Source organism: Apostichopus japonicus, chromosome 21 (genome assembly GCF_037975245.1).
Source record: "Apostichopus japonicus isolate 1M-3 chromosome 21, ASM3797524v1, whole genome shotgun sequence".
Taxonomy (NCBI): domain Eukaryota; kingdom Metazoa; phylum Echinodermata; class Holothuroidea; order Aspidochirotida; family Stichopodidae; genus Apostichopus; species Apostichopus japonicus.
In genome coordinates this window covers 12,156,344-12,173,783 of record NC_092581.1, presented here as the reverse complement: position 1 = coordinate 12,173,783, position 17,440 = coordinate 12,156,344, and the positions used below count along the sequence as shown (strand labels likewise).

General features: G+C 37.3%; 2 protein-coding genes across 5 annotated transcripts in view; one reads left to right on the top strand and one right to left on the bottom strand.

Annotated features, from left to right (window-relative positions):
• Nucleotides 1–696: 696 nt before the first annotated feature.
• Nucleotides 697–13,806, bottom strand: LOC139962975 (pre-mRNA-processing factor 17-like). Its single transcript, XM_071963406.1, has 12 exons — nucleotides 13,576–13,806; nucleotides 10,018–10,104; nucleotides 9,519–9,648; nucleotides 8,187–8,261; nucleotides 7,383–7,525; nucleotides 6,783–6,879; nucleotides 5,999–6,213; nucleotides 4,949–5,096; nucleotides 3,814–3,929; nucleotides 3,260–3,470; nucleotides 2,875–3,019; nucleotides 697–2,264 (listed from the first exon to the last, which is right to left on the bottom strand). Exons 1-12 carry the CDS (start codon nucleotides 13,783–13,785, stop codon nucleotides 2,087–2,089), a joined length of 1,755 nt encoding a protein of 584 aa, XP_071819507.1. The 5' UTR covers nucleotides 13,786–13,806; the 3' UTR covers nucleotides 697–2,086.
• An 8-nt stretch (nucleotides 13,807–13,814) lies between these two features.
• LOC139962973 (intermembrane lipid transfer protein VPS13A-like) overlaps nucleotides 13,815–17,440 on the top strand; it is a 115,778-nt gene continuing 112,152 nt past the window's right edge. For 3 of the 4 annotated variants that reach the window (XM_071963403.1, XM_071963404.1, XM_071963398.1), the window contains exon 1: nucleotides 13,815–13,944. The gene's annotated coding sequence lies outside the window, so the exon portion shown is untranslated. The remainder of the gene's footprint in view (nucleotides 13,945–17,440) is intronic. The other variant, XM_071963402.1, reaches the window with a different exon arrangement.

Here is a 17,440-nt window from a genome sequence, read left to right as displayed (position 1 = left end):
CTTCTTCAACATCGTTTCAAAAAAAATAGCACCATTTCTCATCTAAGCAGCCTCCAAAATTTATCCCCTCCCCTAGACTTGAAATCTTAGACCCCCCACCCTCCCAGTACAAAGGGTTGTTTTTACCTAAGCTGGTCTAGTTGTGATGTTATCTTTCCTTCATAAAAAAGAGTGCATTCTTTACCATGCCAACTGGGAGAAATAAATGGTTGCACAGCGAAGACCTTCTGATACATTGAGCGACAAGTATTCAAACGCCTCTTCACAACCTTTATACTTTCTAGAGTAAACTATCTTAACACTTCTTTTTGTAAAGTGTTGAGGAGTTACTAAGAATTAGCACAAGCTATTGCCATTGGTTCAGCACAAACCTACGAATTACATTTCGAGCACCATTTTTTAGATTGCTTGGGGCCACCTCCTAGATGGTGCAGTGAATATTTATTAAAAGAATATGCTTTGTAAGAAAATGATGTGCACTGTATATATATATTTTTGGGGGGCAAACGTCTGTGGAGGTGTGATGTGATCCAGGGGAAGGGGTGGTAGGGTTGGGGTATACAATCCTTTTCACCTAACCCAACTTCAAACAATTGAGACCTGATTAAAAATTTGGGCCCTTTCCAGGAAATCGACAAATTGGAATCTTGCAAGAAACAGACTATGTAATTTTTGTTGTTGACTTAATTGTATTTTCAAGTAATATTACAAAGTAAAGTACATAAGTTTTTGAATGTGACAATGATTACAAAATATCTGTACAACTGATGAAATTCCTTCCTGAAAATTAAAAGTCTAGTACAAACCAGTGCATCATTACTCATTACTCAAGTCCTGAAAGTTCAAAAAAGATATGATTCAAGTAACTTTGTCATGATTATCACCTGGAGGTAATACAGTGAGTAAACTCGACTCAGGAAAAGTACTGGCAATGACTTGATTCGACCTTACAATGGTATGAATCCTAACAACTCTAGTACAAACATGGTGACTAGCTTCTGCACTGAGCATAATCTGTTTTCCCTTAACTTATTTTCACTTGCCCTACTCACATTTTTGCAATGGAAATTTCTCCTTTAGTATTTCATATCATGGAAGAATACAAATTTGAACATTGGTTTATTGTTTCTGTTCTTTTGTTTTAACATTTGCATGTACTTTTCACTGACACATCATTGAGTTAACATAGTCAGTGATTGTCCCACCCACCTCTTTCCTCCAGCAAGTACAACATAAGTGGCATTTTCCATAATTTCCAAAACAGAAATTTGTTATTGTGTTGCCATGGTGACACCTCATGACATCACGGAAATGCAAGAGCAAGGTGGTCACAGAAGAGCCACACAGCAGCATTCGATATAATAGTTAGGCAGACTAAAGTCACAAACTCATGAACGAAAATGGAAAGAAACCATCAACACTAACAGAGAAAATCAAATCGAATTCCATGAAGCTCTCCCCCCAAAAATAATCATGAGACTAAAATATTCACTCACATTTCTTTCTTTACACATTAATTAGATGGGTTTTCATTTTAATGGAATCAGTGAAGAATACCCATGGTGCCTCTTCTTCAATGCATCACAAATGATCATGTTTAATATGCATATCTCCATGGCAACTCCCCCATCCCACACAAGGATTGCCTTACAAGCATCACAATTTTCACTTCACTTCAAAGTTCTAAATCTTTGACAGCTTGTAGAGAGTGTCATTCCCTCCCTCCTTTCTCAAAGACTTGAAATCTGACATACTGCCTGCTACTGTCAAGGAGTCCTACTCCAAACTAGGCACATCTCCATGGCAACCCCTACATTTCTTTCAGTCAAGGATCGTATGACATGCCTCATATTTCACGTTACTTCACAGTGTCGTTATCTTCAACAGGTTTCCTTTTGTCTGCTCTCAACTGACATATTACTGCTTGCTGAATGTCACTGCTTCTTCAGATTTAACTAAAAACTCTCCGGGAGTAGCTGTGTCCATTGCTTAACCCTGCACACTCACAGCTTGCATCGGTGCAATTCTTCAGTACATGGCTGGCCGTCTTGGAGCGATTTCGTCATCGAGGGGCGTCGTTCCTCTCTCAGTCCCAGAGTTTGATCTGACCGTCCCATCCACATGTGATCACCTTTGACGTTTCATGAGGGTGCCATAGACAGCTGATGCAAACCCCATCGTGAGCCTTCAACTTGGAGTACAACTTAGTCGTCTTCCAGTCCCAGATGTTCAGCTTCCCGTCTGCGTCACCGGAAACCACGTATCTGAGAGCAAAACAAACAAAAATATGTCATATTAAAGACAAATTGGGTAAGAATTGATCAATGGCTGAAAGGTATATATAAATGGATTATCCTAACAGAAACTGCATGCTTGTTGTAGCAGCGAAACTAATCTCTCCATCAAATATACTTAAATAGAAAAAGAAAGAAAGGGAATTGTTAGTATATTGTTAGTAGTGTCAAACCAGATACTAAAAGTCTTGAGAAAACTTGTTATTTTCAAAACAAACATTCACACTAGTCTAGACTAGGATTCTGCTGTAGGCAACTCGTATGTCAAATCCGACATGCAAAAGAATTCAATGCATCCCGCAAAAGAGAGAAAATTTGGTACACAATCTTGCACTAATCTGGGACGTGAGCCTTACTTTCTCACAGAATAACCAACTTATCATTAAAAATTGTAACTGCTCAGTTTACATACATCAACCACTGAAGTGCATTTTCAGAGCAATGATACATTGTCTGTCAATAATATGAAATTTACGAACTTATTTCTAAGTACCACAAGCAACTGAAGGCAGAAAGTTGTCAGCTTACTAAGCACTTAAAATTTGTCAAAATGTCAACATCAAATCTGGCTTTTACTTACGCATTATCAGGAGAGAAATCCATTCGACAAGCATACCCTGCGACCATGTGACCTTTGAAGACCTTCTTCCTGTTTTCCCTTACTCTGTTAAGGGCACTGTATATGACTATCTTGTTGTCCATAGACTGGCAGCCTAACCACTTGCCTAACATTGAAATGAAATGGAGAAAGAACAATTCTCAAAACATCATATCGATAGTACATTTGGTATATAAGTATATAGCTTGTATGGAACATTAAAACCGCGATATCTCCCAAATGGAATACAATTTCTTCTTCGCTGTCTCACAACCATCTCTATCACTTAGACAGATGATGATGGTCCTGACTCCTACTGCAGCAAGAAAATAAAAGTAGGATGGTTATCATGGTGATATGATCTTACCATTAGCACTAAGAGTCACACTAGGCATACTGTGCATGTTTGGTTCTGCTATGTACTTAAAATCCACAGGAATGTCCCACTCCCAGACACGCAGGCTCTTGTCGTCGGAGGTGGTCACAAACCGTCTGTTGTTGTCCACGAAGGTTATGGAATTAACGGCTCCCAAGTGTCTGTCGTACTCCTGTACTATTTCATTACTCCTTGTGTCCCACTGGAAATAATAAGACAAAATATAAAAATAACCATCATGGAATGAGCTTGCTGCCATTATTCACTATTGTTACCTTTTATATTACAAAATACAGTCATTGTTTTCCCTGCACTTTGCATAAGTAACTAAAAAAATAATAATTAACCTCCCACAAGTACAGCAAGCTGCAAAAAATAATAATAATAATAATAATCATAAAAAAAAAAAATAAGGCAAAGCAAGCAGGGGTGTAGCCCGGCATTTATGCCGTTTTAGGAATATGTTTTGCATAACACATTTCTAAAAAATACTGCAATATTAAAGTACGATCTGGGGTTAAATTTTTGTTTTCTTTCAAACTGACCTGGACTATCTTTTTGTCTGACATCCCAGCCACAAAGATGTCTTGTTTGTCTTCGTCTGGATTGAAGGACACGCAGTACGGTACTTTACGGTTTGTGAACCTTCCTATGCATTCACCTGGAATTGAGCATAAAGTGGGAAATATTATGTAAAAATGTAAGAATTTACTTGTGATAAGTTGAGAACTTAATAGGTTTAATAGATTTTATAATAAATTCAGATTAATGCACGGGCAGCATTAACCGGACGTTTTTCAGGTAATTAGCAACGTTGGCGCAACTGCCAAAAGGAAAAGTTTCTGAAGACATGCTGTCAGAGAAGTTTTGGTTGATAGCAATGGTAATGGTGGTCCAGGTTGTGGCAGAATATTGGGATGTGAAACACTATGGTGAGGTAACCATTCACCTAAGCAACACGATTATCCACTATCTTCATATATATCAAATTTATGGTATTCAAAAGTACTCCTGTACCATTGCTATTTTTGCTTCGAATCCAACTGTATGCTCCGTTCTGTAGATTGTCCTATGGATACCCACATCATCAGCCAATATTATCTTCTATCACCTGTATCAAAATTGAAGTTCATTTTCTTCATACCAAAAATGCTGTTATGCCACAATGGTTCTCAGTGTATGACATAGCCAGGGGGTAGGGTGGGGAAGGAATCTTTCGAGCCTGCTGTTATATTTGTTTTATTGTTGATGAAAGAATACATAAACCGGGGAAAGAAGTAGCTCACTATAATTTAAATAAATAAATTGACTTAACTTATCAGTTCTGACAGGGAATATTTAGAAACTACTGCATTGGAAATGGTTAATCCATGCTTATAACGAACTTCAAGATAATATATTTTAATAATTATAACTGATAATTATAACTAAAACAGTCCCCCAGCACCCTTCATGAAAATCAAAAATTGAATATAAAAAAAAAAAAAAAAAAAAAAAAGAGATTATATATTAGGTCGGTTGAACTTGCCATCTATAGTTACATATATACTGCAAAGCAAAACCACACAAGACTGATTTGATTTTTGTCAGAAAGCAGAAAAGTGAGAGATCCATAATCTAACAAAATAAACGAAGAGACTTCTAATACCATGCACAGATAGACAAGACTAAACATCTCACCTGTTTCTGTGTCCCAGAGTTTAATGTATCTGTCGTAAGCACAACTGAGGAACTTGGTCCCGTCGTTGTTAAAGTTAACCTCTCTCACAGCCTGCTTGTGACCCACAAATGTACGTAGTAATCGCCTCTGGTTGTACACTTCCCAAATCTGGCAATTGCACACAAAAAAAAACACAAAAAATTTGATTGATGGCTAAATAGACAACTGAAGATGCAATGTTATAAACATTCTGAATGTGCCCAAAAAATTGTCTTCACAAGCAAAATGGATTCAAATAAATGACAGATTTGAGTGGAAGGTTTGGACAGACTCCTACGGATCCATTCTTGGTAGGTGTGTTAATACTAAGACACTTTGGCACCTTGCATACCATGGCAATTAGCGGCTTTTATCTGATTTTCTTCAAAGTTACGTTTACAAATGCAAGCAAGGGCATTCATCCAAAAATGAGCTAAAAATTACTCAAATATTCTTCTAATGAGGAAAACCTTAGCAATAAACAAAGGTCAAATTAAGAAACTGTAATACAAATAACAAAGACCTGAATCAATCCACCCTACCAGCTCCCCCTCGCCCCACCCAACCTCTTCCCTCCCTCCACTTCCAAGATGAGCAATTAAAACTACCAAGTTGGATGGCTGAAGATATGTAGTACAAGTACAACAGCACATGGACGAGTACAATTAAACTTCTCCTTGGTATGAGTACAAAGCTTGAGTACCAAACTGAAATGCCTGAGTAAGAGTACTCAATTCTTGGACTGGTACCTTTATACTAGATTCCCAAAATACGCTGGTTACAATTTGTCCCTTCTGTTACTGTTACTTGTCATTTAGCCTTTGAAGAAGATCCTGCTAGGATCGAAATGTCAGGCCAACTTTCTTTTACACATTCTCTTACACAGGATCTCTAGTGGATAAGCAGTTTGCTAACAGTTTTATTTTATTTTGGTTACAATTTACGAGTACAAATCCATGGTCGGCGAGTACCAGTACAGGTAAACTATATGTGTACAAATACAGACTTGTCACAAGTCTGATTGACAGTACCTTGATCTTACTGTCCATGCCGCTGGAGAGCAATAAATGGCCTGACTTCGGAATGAGTTTGATGGAGGAGACACCCTTGGTGTGACCCGTCCAGGAGTGGATGTGTTTCTTGGGGAGATAACACTTCTCTGGGGGTTCCTCCGATTTCAAATCGACCTCCAGATCTTGGGGAACGTGGAGATACGAGCGGCCTTGGTAGTCATACGCGTCCTTGACTGTTGGTGAGAGGAGAGGTATTATGAGATCGGTTTAAAAACCAGAGAAAAGGGAGTACTATGATTGTTAAATCTTAAAAAGTCTGGCTTTCAGTGAACTGAATATTTTTCTCCTTCCTTTCCTAAGCACAATTGGAAGCAGGGGAGGGGGCTAGGAGTGGGGAAGGGATATTGACAGTGTGACTTAAAGGGACCTGATAACAGTGTTTATATTCAGCGGGCAGTTTTTTACCAACTCCTGTATTACCAGAATAAGACTAAAATTAGACTAACTGTTAAAAATCAGCACCTTTCTTTGGTTTTTCATCAAATGAACATTTATTAGAACAGGAGAGCGTTATCAGTGGAAGGCTCCAGCAGCTAACACGTAACACATTGCAACATTTTCAAATGCGATGGTCCAATCAAGTCAGTTCTTTGACGAGATGCACACACAAATATCATATCATCACCGATCTTGTCGGACTGGTTATTAAACTAGTTATCCTTATCTATTTGATATAGGCTTTTAACATATGCGACACAGAGCTATAAAACATAACACAAAACATGTTTGTAATAACTGGTACCATGTAGGGTGGTTTTCTCTTCAAGTGTCTTCTCCTCCACAGTTTTACCCTTCTTGGCCCTTTTAGCCAGAATGACATCAAGTTCCTCCTGTTCTGCCTGTTAAATGAAAAAGAAATATAGTTCAGATGTAAGGAACGTAATCTTGACCTTCCGGTGAAAGTAACAGTCATTGTATCATCAATTTCTATCAAGTTTTGAGATATTGATATCTTAAGACTTTGTGTGTAGAGAGATGAATATGCAACAACACAGGGTGGTTGCCACCCAGTTGGGACAATTTATTTCTAAACTGTAGTGTCATGTCCTGCTTCAGAGCACTCGTACTGTCAGTACGAGCAGTATGAATATCATGTTTCTATCAGATCAAGGTGAGGAACTGCTTATACTGACAGTACCAGTGCTTTGAAGCATGATATTGGAGGACAGTTTAGAGAGGTATTAGCATTAGGAAATAGTCCCAACTGGCTCTGTTTGCAAAATCACCAGATCGTAAAAAAAATTCTCAGAAATAATTCCCCCCCCCCTCCTAATTACAAACATTAAACTCTAACAATGGCTGCTTTTACTACATCAAGTAGACTTATAATGTGTCTTCTGACCTCTGATGGCTTAGAAACAGTTTCTTCATCTTTATATTTACTCCAGGGGCCTTCATAGCCATCGATATCTGATGCATCCATATTCTTTGTCTTCTTTCTCTTATCTCCTGGTCTCTTCTGAGAACTTTCAAAGACGGTTTTTCCTGGAAATATGACAAAAGAATCATGAAAGTGAATCATTTTTTTATGGGGTCCGCGAAAGTATTTTTTTACCAGGATATTCCAGTCCTTGATTTGCTTTGTTAACCCACAAAAGAGTTTAAATATTATAGAGAAAAGGAAGAAACAAATTTAGCTGTCTTGTAATGGATCATTGACTCTATTGTTGCAAGATGCATTTGCAAATACCACATAACTCACAAATTCATATTCTTTCACATGCAATATGCTATGCGGATGTGGTATTGAAAGAGAGCGTCATGGTCAAGTAGTTAAGGCGGTAAACTCGTGATCTAAGGATTGCAGGTTTGAGTCTTGGCCAGATCCTTGTGTTGTGTCCTTTTGGCAAGGCACTTTATCTCCATTGCCTCTCTTCACCCAAGGTGCAAAAATGGGGACCTGTGAGATAAAAACTGTCAGCTGGGCGCGGTTTAGCTGCTGCCATGTGGAGGGATTGTTTCTGATATGTTTGACAGGTTATCGTTGACCAGGGTAATATTGTGATGTGTCTTGAGCACTGTTATCGGTGGTTATGTCTGCGCTTTATAAATCCTCAATATTATTATTATTATTATTATTGAAGATGCAGACAATTTTCAGCATCTTTTTCGACTTTGGAAAACCCCTTTAAAGTAAGTGACGTACCTTCTGCGTCCACCATCTTTTGAGAATCCCCGACAATTCTATCTGAGCTGTCTGTACTTGGATCTACAGCAAAACCTGCAAAGACAACAATGCTGAGCTTATTATGCAGAAGAAATTCTCTGAGAGAAATGTTTATTCATAGTGAATAGTGCAATAAAAGAATAACTTATGAAGGTATGAAATAAAAACATGCCACCATTGTTTACAGATATGTGTCTTGTAAAGCCACGTCTTGATTTAAACGCATCACTACACACAGAAAACACTTTTACAATTTTTTTGAACTGAAGCTCAAATAGTGTATTCTTGGGACTTTGGGAATTCAATATATAGTAACGAAATTGAATCAACTTATAGGTCATTTCAATATATTAAAGACATTTATTTAGGGGTATAGCACAAGTCCAGTTTCTGGTATAAGGCTCTCATTGGTTAATAAGAGAACCATCTGCATCACAGCTTGAAAGTGTAATGGGGCTATCCAACATTTCTACAGACTGTCACATTTGTCCCCATGCGCAGGACCTATCCTGTTTACAGATCTCTGATTTAAAATAACTCTATCTGGTGTAAGCCCTCACTTGAATCATGTCAACACTAGAAACTAGATATGACATCACCCTCTATTGATTTTGGATTTTTGGGCACGGCTGGTGAGCCCCATTAAAATTTAAAACATCTTTGCTCACAAAAAAAAAAAAAAAAACAGAAAAAAAGACTTGACATATTCCAGAGCTAGTAAAGTTTATAATTCAAATCCTTGGCCAAAAAGTAGTGAATTGTCATTTGTGTTCACCCATAGATCATAAACTTCTGAAGGTGATAGTATGAGTTCGCATCGAGTGCTCACAAATATCACAGGATGATGTTATTTAATCAAATGTTTGCAATAAATTTAATCAGTATAAAGACCATTATTTTTTTTGTAAAAAATTGTCAATGAATGATGATGTCACAGAATACATCAATAAATTAGCAATATTTTAAGAATGTATCAACAACAGAATTGAAGAGAAACAATATGAACTTAAACGTACATAACCTTTGCACTGATAACCTCATTTCATTTCATTTCAATTCAATTCTATTTCAATGAATCACTTCAGCAAACAATGAGATCAAACTTCATAAGAGTGAGAAGAAACAATACCAAGAACGGGTGAAAGTAACTTCACATGGAAAAAAACAGTAGAATCCTATCAACACAACAATAGCTGCATGATAGATAATCAGGTCAAAATTTCTAGAGCTCTAAAGTTCATTCATACTACACATGTATATAAGGATTTGGCATTGATATTTCTCAGCCTCTTGCACATGGTCTGTACATACCATAACTTGTAAATGTTCTCCTTTGGTTTTCAAACTGGAAGGCACTAAAGTTAGCGTTTTCTACAAATCCTGCCAGCATGTTCTTACTAGCGGCCTGTTGCTGTGTCTTGAAGGGATTCACTGGTCCTGCCTGAAAAAATATGAATATTTATATACACAAATATGAAATTAAAAGTTAAAGATCCAAAACAAGATTTTGTCTATGTAAGAGTTAAACCAACTGATGCAATAGATCAATATGAATAATTGCTTTGCAGACCTACACAAAAGTAAATTTACATTTATGAACACCGATTATGGTAAAATTAACAGTTTTAAAAGTTGCTTCAAACTCTTTGACTCTGCCACACCAAATATCATCCATTAACCTCATGAACGATAAAGTTTAAATGCGTACAGAAAATGAATATATCACGTAAAAAACCTGCTATAAATTCCAATTTCAAATTGCAATGTTCTGAATGCCTTAACAATGTGGACAAAAGTGGAGTAACATTACCTCTGGTGCAAACATTTGCTCATATTTTGCATTATATTGAACTTCTTTGGTTGAAGGATCTAGTGGCTTGTAGGGATTATTTGCATCCTGTGAAGGAAAGATAAAAGTGGAAAAGGTGGCATTAATATCCTCCAAAAGAGAAATCAAAATTCAATAATTACACGAGACTATGAGAGAGAACATGACACCTAAAAACTAGAGCACCAATGGTGCAGAAGCTCATACCTTTTCGAGCTTAAAAATGTATGGCCCACAAAACCAATTTTGGGCCCATGAGGGATACCCCCCCCCCTCCGTTAGAAGAACCCTGGCCACACCACTGGCTATAATTCCTATTTTCCCCTTTAAATCCTATTTTACCCACTCTCTCAGACAATACCACTGACCTACCCTATTAAACTTTGTCCCCTCTACCTTAGCAGAAATAACTTCACAAGCACTCCCTACAAGACATAACTTCACAAGCTGCCTACATACCTCAGGCTCAAAGACTTCTAAGAATCGGCAAGTGCTGATTGGCTATAGGGCTCTCATGCTTACAGTTCAACAGTTAATAACAACTCCCAGTCCTACTTTAATTCCACTAACAGCCTCTGCAGAGCTTAACCACAAATGTAAACAAACACTGCAGGGACTGGGAGACAAATTAAAGGAGCTTTGGCAAAAAGTAAAGGCTCCGATTTTTTTTAAACAATGGGGATTAATTGTAATTAATTAACTTTTGACCAAAAATTTTTAGGCATCACCTTATTCATACACAATCCAACAATCATCAGTTCAACTTTGAATATGATCCATCAAAATCTTGAGGAGATTGAGATATTTGAAAATATTACAAAGAATGACCCCCGATGACCCCCTAAATGACATTTGACCTCAATTTTCCGAACACCCCTCGTAACTCTCATCCCGAGGAACATTGTGACCAAGTTTCATTATAATTGGCCATACACTGTACGAACAGGAGCAATTTGAAAATATAGGGCCGCGGCCCGGGCCACAAAAGACCCTTAGTTGATCTTTGATCTCAAATTCATGAACACCCTGAGGGTAAAACTACCATAGTACTATCGTGACAAACCCTCAACATTGTACCATGGAATCTGTAGGAGAAGAAGCATTTTGCGTATTTCCACAAAATGGCCCATTACGGCCCACAGGTGACCTTTGACCCCAAATTTTGGACCATCTCTGATGGCCCTATACCCAATGGTCCTTGTGTCCAAGTTTCATGAAATTCCATCAAACACTGTGCGAGTGGCAGCGGTTTTACCAATTGTTGACGGATAGAGTGATAGACGCTGCACTGTAACAATAGCTCACACCAGCATGCTGGTATGTGCTAAAAATTGGAAAAATGGAGCTTACAGCATAAGAAACATATATATTGGTTTGTAGTCTGAAACAACAATTTTTAAAAGTTAGGCCAGAAACGATAAAATACCTTTCTGAGCACAACTTTATCTTTTGGCAAAATGTAGAAATGAAGGCTTTTAACATTGATCAGGCAGGTGATCAAGCCATTCTGATTTACAAGAACTTCATTAAGTCACTAAGTGTATCTTAGTACTAGTTGATTGGATTCCTTAGATCTATGGAATATGAGAAATTTCAATCACTTTTTCAACTTCTCAGTGAATCAGGAAGAAAATATACACATTCCTACCAGATAAAAAAATTGATTAAAAATTGATGATCAAATTTCTAATACATTTTGCAAAGTTTTCATTATGGGTTATTGTAAGTAAACCAGGGAACTGCCTTACTCCTTGCAATTGAAATGATACATGTAGTTAACATTTAATTCCACTTTCCAGTGATAAACCTCCCCTAAAGGAGAATATAAATGAAGTAAAATAACATTAATTCTATAAGACAGACGTTTCAAGCTTATTATGGCAATCAATTTGCTATCAAATGTTTCATATAATTTAGGGGTTCTTAGTAAAACTGATTAGCCTGGCTCCAGACATGTTCCCTGCACAAACAACCAGTGTGAGTTTTTCTGTGCGGGCAATTTCAGTGCTGCTAATTGCAACGCTCGCATATTTTGTCGGCTTGCAAGGCGTTCCCTACGCAAGTATATTTGGTCGAAGTTAACACTGTTTTCTTTTATCAGTACCTGCTGTTCATCAGCTTCAAGTCAGGATATATTGGTAAGAGCACTTGTTTTGTGTGACAAATGTAATTCTAGACTGTGTCACATTGTGCAGCCACTCTATGCTCCCAGTGTCTCATAACTTGTGTAGTGCAAAGAGCTTGAGTTTTTGCACGCTGACAATATCCGGGGCAAAGAGTTACAGCTTATGTATGAGGGACTAGACTACTGTAGGTCTTTCTGTACTTCAGCTCTATGAACACATCACATGCTGTTTTGCTGGAATACAGATGTCATTAATGGTCCTATGCAAAAAAATTTGTAAAAAAAATTCAATTTCCAAATTTGCAAAACTTCAGCTGAAACTTTGTATTTTCCGTGCATATCCACTGCTTCGTGCGAAAACAAAACTTTAGTCTGGGCCTGACAAGGCCTAACTTTAGAGCTACCTGTCATCACATTCATAAGTTATGTCTCCAGAGGCCTCTTTTTATACTATTAATAGGCCATAATAGACAATAAATTCTAAGGCCTCACAATGGCAAGATGGAAAATTAATGAGGGAAATCAGCCACTTTAGAACAAGACTAGTATTGTAGTAATGGTTAGGCTACATTAAATTTACTGCACTAAAATATGTATTTCCAGTTGTTATTTATGCCTAACAAATTAAAGGGTGTGAAGACTCGCGCACAAAGAAATGTCTCATGCCGGTAATCTGACCTAGTTTCGAATGAGGCTACATTAAATTTACTGCACTAAAATATGTATTTCCAGTTGTTATTTATGCCTAACAAATTAAAGGGTGTGAAGACTCGCGCACAAAGAAATGTCTCATGCCGGTAATCTGACCTAGTTTCGAATGAGGTGTAACAGAAGTGTTAGACACCACCATCAATCCCAGAAAATACACACACAGCTTGCTACAGTCGGTAATTAGACACTAGTGTACAGTCAATACAAACATGTATGGTCAATACCCACAAAACAGTGTACATAGCAGCGTGGACATGTCAGGTCGGAAAGTTTTTCAGACTTTTTCAGAGCGCGGCATGCGGTTTGGGGCGAGTCTTCAATGCCTTTAAGATTGATCTTAGTCTAGTAAGGTCCAGCATTCTTTCGGGCAAATTTGTTTTAGTCTTGCAACATGATCCGACATCTATAGAACTACTTTACACAAATGCCAATGCCACCATTTCCAAATTTGAGTTAAAATGTTGAATTGGAAGCAACACGAGGTGTAACTGGTTGTAATCAATAGGCACTTGCGGGTTTCTCCCACTTTCTCCCGAAATAAATGCTGGTTATTATTATTATTAGAATATTTCTTTTGTTTCGGACACATAGGCCTACGTTAATCAATAATACTAGACTAGACATAACGCTGGTATTGGCTATATAAAGCATAGGCTATAGCCTAACGTAATGTCTCACATAGGCCTAAGTTAGTGCTACTTTACCTCCAGTTTGTGAGACGGTTCCACTAACGGCGCGGAGTTTAACTGCATTTTTTTGTGAAGAGTGAGAACGTTTTCTCCTTCACTGAGGGGAACCAAGTGCAAAGGTTCATTTTGATTCACTTCTCCTTTCTTGTCCGGTTCGGTATGGTCTAATACTCCGTGTTCACTTTCGTCGCTTGAATAATCAACAAGCAACAAGGAAGCCGCCATTTTGAATTTACTAAAGGTAGAATGGAAGTATTAAAACTAGCATAGTCCTTTGACAGGAACACAATCGCTTTCTATCCTTTCAGTAACGAACATTATACATCTGCTCTTTCTCAACTTCGGCTGTGTGAAGGACTAAATCGTGTAACTTCCAAGAACATAGTAAGTGGAATAAATGCTTAATACAGAAAGACAAGCTTTCCTTTAATTTAAAATTCATTTAGTTTCAGCATCATTGCGGAGTGTTTGATTTATTACCCTCATTTCAGATCGCGAACTTAGTGATATAAATGGTTATTGCAAGACATGACTAATGTACTGTGTAGGTCTACTGTAAATCTGAGGCCCTGGGAGTACAGTATGACCTTTGCCTAAAACAAATGTTCAGTTAGGCCTAGGCCCTAGCCTAACTTTAGTTCAAATTTATAGGTCTAGGCCTATGTGAAGTTGTAAAGCTGGCAGTAGTAACAATATATGCCAATACTAAGAATTATCTCCTGCATTCCATAAGTGGTGTAGTCCTGTGTATATTGTGTATTGTATCATATTAATTATGTTATATTTGTTTACGTCAGCAGCAGTTTGCAAGGGTTGCATTAAGTCTGTATATATGTCAAAAAAAGGACATACTCCATAGACCTAGCCGCCTAGTAGTACTAGGCCTAGGCTAGAAATCATTCTAACATCATAGGTGAGGCCCTCAGTTAGGCTGCGCTATTCCACATATTGCATTTCACTGGTGAACAAACATCGTGCATGTTTAGCTTCTATAGGCTAGATTGGTAAGGAGCAACAATAATTCCAGAAAATGGTACCACAAATTTGACCAGCTTACAGTCACACTCAACCTAAATGCTGGATTGAACATGATGAGTTGCTCAACTAAAATTGTAAAATTCATCACAAGATGCTTTCTGGTAGCTTGTTTTATGTTAATTCTTTGTTTTCATTCAGTATGCTTGTATCTCAGATCTGATATTTAGAAGTTGATCCAGGCTTTCAATATATTTCTCTCACTGGTCTTCATACATTCTGTACTCTGCATAGCTCTAATAGTGGGCAGTTGGCCTAAGGCTTGCTCAGAATGTAGCATTGATTAAGTAAGAAGCTGAAGAAAAATTTACTAAATTTTTAATTAAAATTTTTAATTAATTCATTCTGGTTAGCCTAACATTAACTTGACCCTCTATATGGCTCTAATTGCCTTCCTTTGATATACAGTGTGACATACATTGTGAGCCCCCTATATGGTTCTAATCAGCTTGAGTGTTTGAATGCATGCATCTAAATTCCATTTCATTATGTTCAGACATTCCACCAATCATGTTTAAGGGACATATTCCTGAGGCACATTCAGTAAATGTGTCACTCACATGTAAATGGAGAAAAATATGTAGTTCTGACCTATACTGTAGGCTAGTAAAGAAGGAGAAAGTTTCCAGCAATTTTATTAAACAATATAAAAAACAGCCATTGGATATATATCCCTTTATTGGCATCTAAATCATGCTGCATCTATTCACTTCAACCCAATCAAAACACTCCTACAGGACTTAATACACATGTACAGGTATCTTTGCAGGCATGGGTTATTGTGTGGTGTGATTCTTTGATTTGTTCCGTCCAGTCCAGCGACTCGGGAGAGGTCATGTTGCTATATAGGCCTCTTATGGTTTGACCTATTGAGTACATTTTACCTGTCTGAATATTCTTTATGGTAAAGTTGAGAATTTTCACAAGGCAATTATTGAGATAAGGAGGACATACATACATACATACATACATACATACATACATACAGTTGTTCTGTCCTTTAATTCAAGTTTTCTTCAAATAAATTATATTATTATGGAGCTAAATGCTAGTGTACAGTAGCTCAAGGAATCAACCCTGTGTGACTCAACTGACCCAGACATGATCACTGGTCACTTATTAGTCAGGTGTTTTTGTTTTTCTTGTCTGAGTTTGGGGTTCAAGGTTCTATACACACGACGTCAGGTATGTGGCGAGCTTATCAATTGTCAATCTAATACCTGTGTGTGTATCCTTTGAGTTAATTAGTTGTGAATCTGTTTGACATCTAGTGATCTATAATTAGATGTTTTCAAAGTAAGAATTTATTTAACAGTGTCAGTGACCATTACAAAAGTTTGAAGGTTAAATATTCAGTCATAGATGTATGTAACATGATAAGCACAGTAATAGTAAATAGAACCATTCAATTACATAAGAACATCTTGAAATTTGCAATTTCATTCAAATTGCAAGCATCCTGTTTTATCTATTACTGTATGAATAGGAAAGTTGTTAGATTGTTTTAATGTATTTGAAAATTGCCTCCCTTGACTCATATGGAGAGAGGGCATACATAGGAATGTAGCAGGAAAGAGGAGGGGAGGGGCGGGTGGGAGTAGAAGCAATTGACGATGTAAAAAGCACGCTAGGGCATTCTGATGGTAGCCGTAGCCTATATGTTGAGGGGAAGCCATATATAGGAATTGAGGTGTAAATTAATTGTTAGGTTTGTGGTATCATTATTTGGTTTACATGCTATGTAGGGGGCTGTGCCTCAATAGTCTTAGTTAATGCATTGGGTGATATTGGGGCTAACAATGAAACTGATAGGCCTATATATAAATCATATAGACGTAATAAATATATTTATGAACCGCAGTTTCACGTTAAACTGCTACTGTACAATGTTCATGCATGTTAAATTTTAGTTCTAGCTGTCTACATTTATTTTTTTTTCTTCGAACCAGACTTATGAAAACCAAAACCGCATGGTGCTCAAACGTAATGAGTGGTTAAGATTTACCTTGTGTTCAGTTTTGAACACCATTCCAACAATACGTGCCTTGACTCTTGGAGTTGCTCACCACTGACTAATGATAACAGAAGAAATGATTTGATCAATTCGCTATAACTAACAGAATTGACGCATATTGTCCAGGCATTCACATTATCGTTTTATTTAGGAAGTGGAAACCTCACAGGAACAGCTGCCCCCCCCCCCCCCCCCCCCCGCAGACTACAGCCCTGTGCTTGGCATCAGTTAAGTTAATCACAAAACATTTTGTGGTCATGCACGTAACTGCTAAACTGCTAAACTAGAACTTGAGGTATAATGAGTATCATGGTTATACAACGTGACTTGCAGCTTAGCACTCATGCTTAGCACCATATACGAATCTGTCTCAAAACTCCTATGTAATATATAATTATCTCGAAAACATTTCAAAACTAATGTATCATGGATGGCATTGCTAATTACCAAACTGAATGCACAATATCATTTACATGTAGTGTTTATTGCATGTATGTGATAATATATAATAATATAACATATTACTGCAAAGGAGATTAGCGAATGTTGCAGGATTTTGTTGGCTTAGCAAATAGCCTCAGCGATATATGGGCACAATCCTTCATTTAATTATCATATAATTTCATTTAATATCATATAATTGATTTATTGTCGAAACATTTAATTCAGTTTTTAATTTTTTCTTCTCTTTTCTTTCTTCAGGGAGTCTTCTACATTGTTAAGCTATTGTATGCTTTATAGAAGACTTCCTTTCACATTGTATATTTGCACGTGAAAAAACAAAATAAATCAAATCAAATCAAATTTCCGCTGTATATTTCAACCCAGTTG